This window comes from Aplysia californica, unplaced genomic scaffold (assembly GCF_000002075.1).
Source record: "Aplysia californica isolate F4 #8 unplaced genomic scaffold, AplCal3.0 scaffold00008, whole genome shotgun sequence".
NCBI classification, from domain to species: Eukaryota; Metazoa; Mollusca; class Gastropoda; order Aplysiida; family Aplysiidae; genus Aplysia; species Aplysia californica.
The window spans coordinates 309,209-310,934 of record NW_004797278.1 but is presented as its reverse complement, the minus strand read 5'-3'; the positions used below and the strand labels follow the sequence as shown (position 1 = coordinate 310,934).

At 37.8% G+C, this 1,726-nt stretch overlaps 1 protein-coding gene across 1 annotated transcript in view; it reads right to left on the bottom strand.

The window, feature by feature from the left end:
• Nucleotides 1-346: 346 nt before the first annotated feature.
• LOC101861781 (kinesin-like protein KIN-UA) overlaps nt 347-1,726 on the bottom strand; it is a gene marked incomplete at its 5' end in the record, with an annotated part of 5,482 nt that continues 4,102 nt past the window's right edge. Inside the window, 2 exon segments of the mRNA XM_005089663.3 lie at nt 347-691; nt 1,281-1,337. Of these exon segments, the coding sequence (XP_005089720.2) occupies nt 536-691; nt 1,281-1,337 (213 nt within the window).

Here is a 1,726-nt window from a genome sequence, read left to right as displayed (position 1 = left end):
GTGTGTGTGTGTGTGTGTGTGTGTTTGCTTCAGTGTGTGTTTTGTTTTGTTTTATGTTTTTATTTTTGCTTGAAGCTACGCCTTGGTAACACACAAAACTGACTTTAAGAGACACTGCATGTGCTCCCCACCCACGCCCGCTTTTTTTGTTTCGTAGGACACCATTCCAGGGAGACCTAAAGAATTTCAGACCTTATTCTAATTATGAATTCGAACCAGCTTGTTACTGTTTCATGTAGTTAACCTCGTCACAACATTCAAACATGTACTGTGCTTATAGTTAATTTCATGCGTTTCACAGCCATGCTTTCACAAAATACATTCACATTCACACTTTAGCCAGGTAGAATGTTATATTCTTATTTATTTCATATCCAGATCATGTAATAAACATACTTGATATCCATGCAATTTGTAACTTTTAGTAAAGTTTATTAGTAATGAGTTATCGCTATTTCTAATGACAAGATTCTGATCTGACGCTACAACAGTGTGCTCCCATGTACGTGCATGCATGATACATGGACATGAATTGTTAGTGCACGTTGAAGGCAGTGAAACTTTCTAACGTCTCTTTGACCGCCGCAATTTTGTTTTTTGATTGCTCTATCGACCAAACCAGATTGGTACGTTTGTCTTTCTGTTGCTCCAAACGCCTTGATAGTCTTGTGAGGCGAGCTACGTTTCGTTTCTGTAAAAAGAAACAGTTTTATTTCAATTGACGAAGTTGAAAAATAGCATAGATCTAGGCCTTCTGACTAAAGACAATAATAGGGGAAGGTGGGAGAATTCCACACACAGGGCATTTCCGTGCCGTGCCTTCACTTACAGCTCTTAGAGCCAATAGAAATCTGTTTGACATTCAGCATAAAATCATCTGTTTGTGTCTGTTTTGTTTTATTTTTCAATTCAGATTAAGTTTAATTTCTTGTATGTCTGTCTTTTAATTTTATTTTTGGCACTTGTGCTCACGCAGGTGTGGCATTGCCTTGCAGTTCTGAATTTTAACATAGTTGAAACAATGAAATATTGTTTCACAGCATACACGATTGCAGTAGGCAGCTAATTTCTAGAAGAACGTCATCTTCATCAGGCTGGTATTCATGGAATGCTGGATATACTCTTTTATTTGGCAATTTGACAATTACTTTCTTTAACTTCGCTTGCATAGCCCTATTCAATCGTTCACGGGGGAGATGGTACGCTACCTGTCTTAGGAATCGAATTATAACATACAAAACACACGCAAACTTAAAAAAACTTTTTAAAATCTCAGTTACCGTTAAAATCGCGTTCGTTGTTTCAGCCTTCCGTTTTTCTTCCCTCAATAGTTCAAGCTGCAGAAAAGAAAGAAAAAAATGTCCACCATAACATAACTGTCACTTTTTGTTGTTGTGATATGTTACATAGGCCTACTAAGCTCACATTTATTCCCATTTGACACTGAAATATATAAAAATGTAAAAGTAAGATGCTAGTCTGTAGTTTATTTCTCCGTTCTTGTTAATCCTAGGGTCTAGACATAAGAGATCTCACTTAGTAGGAATGAAAATCACCTTCCAACATAGTGCAAGGACAGATTAGGGGCACCGGCACCGAACCGGTACGACCGAGGGATTTTAGTCTCAATATTCTATGGGCAACGCGGGTTCGAGTTTATAAAAATCCCCAGGGAGCCCATATTATTATTATTTTGAAAGTTAAAACACACGCACAACCCCCCCCC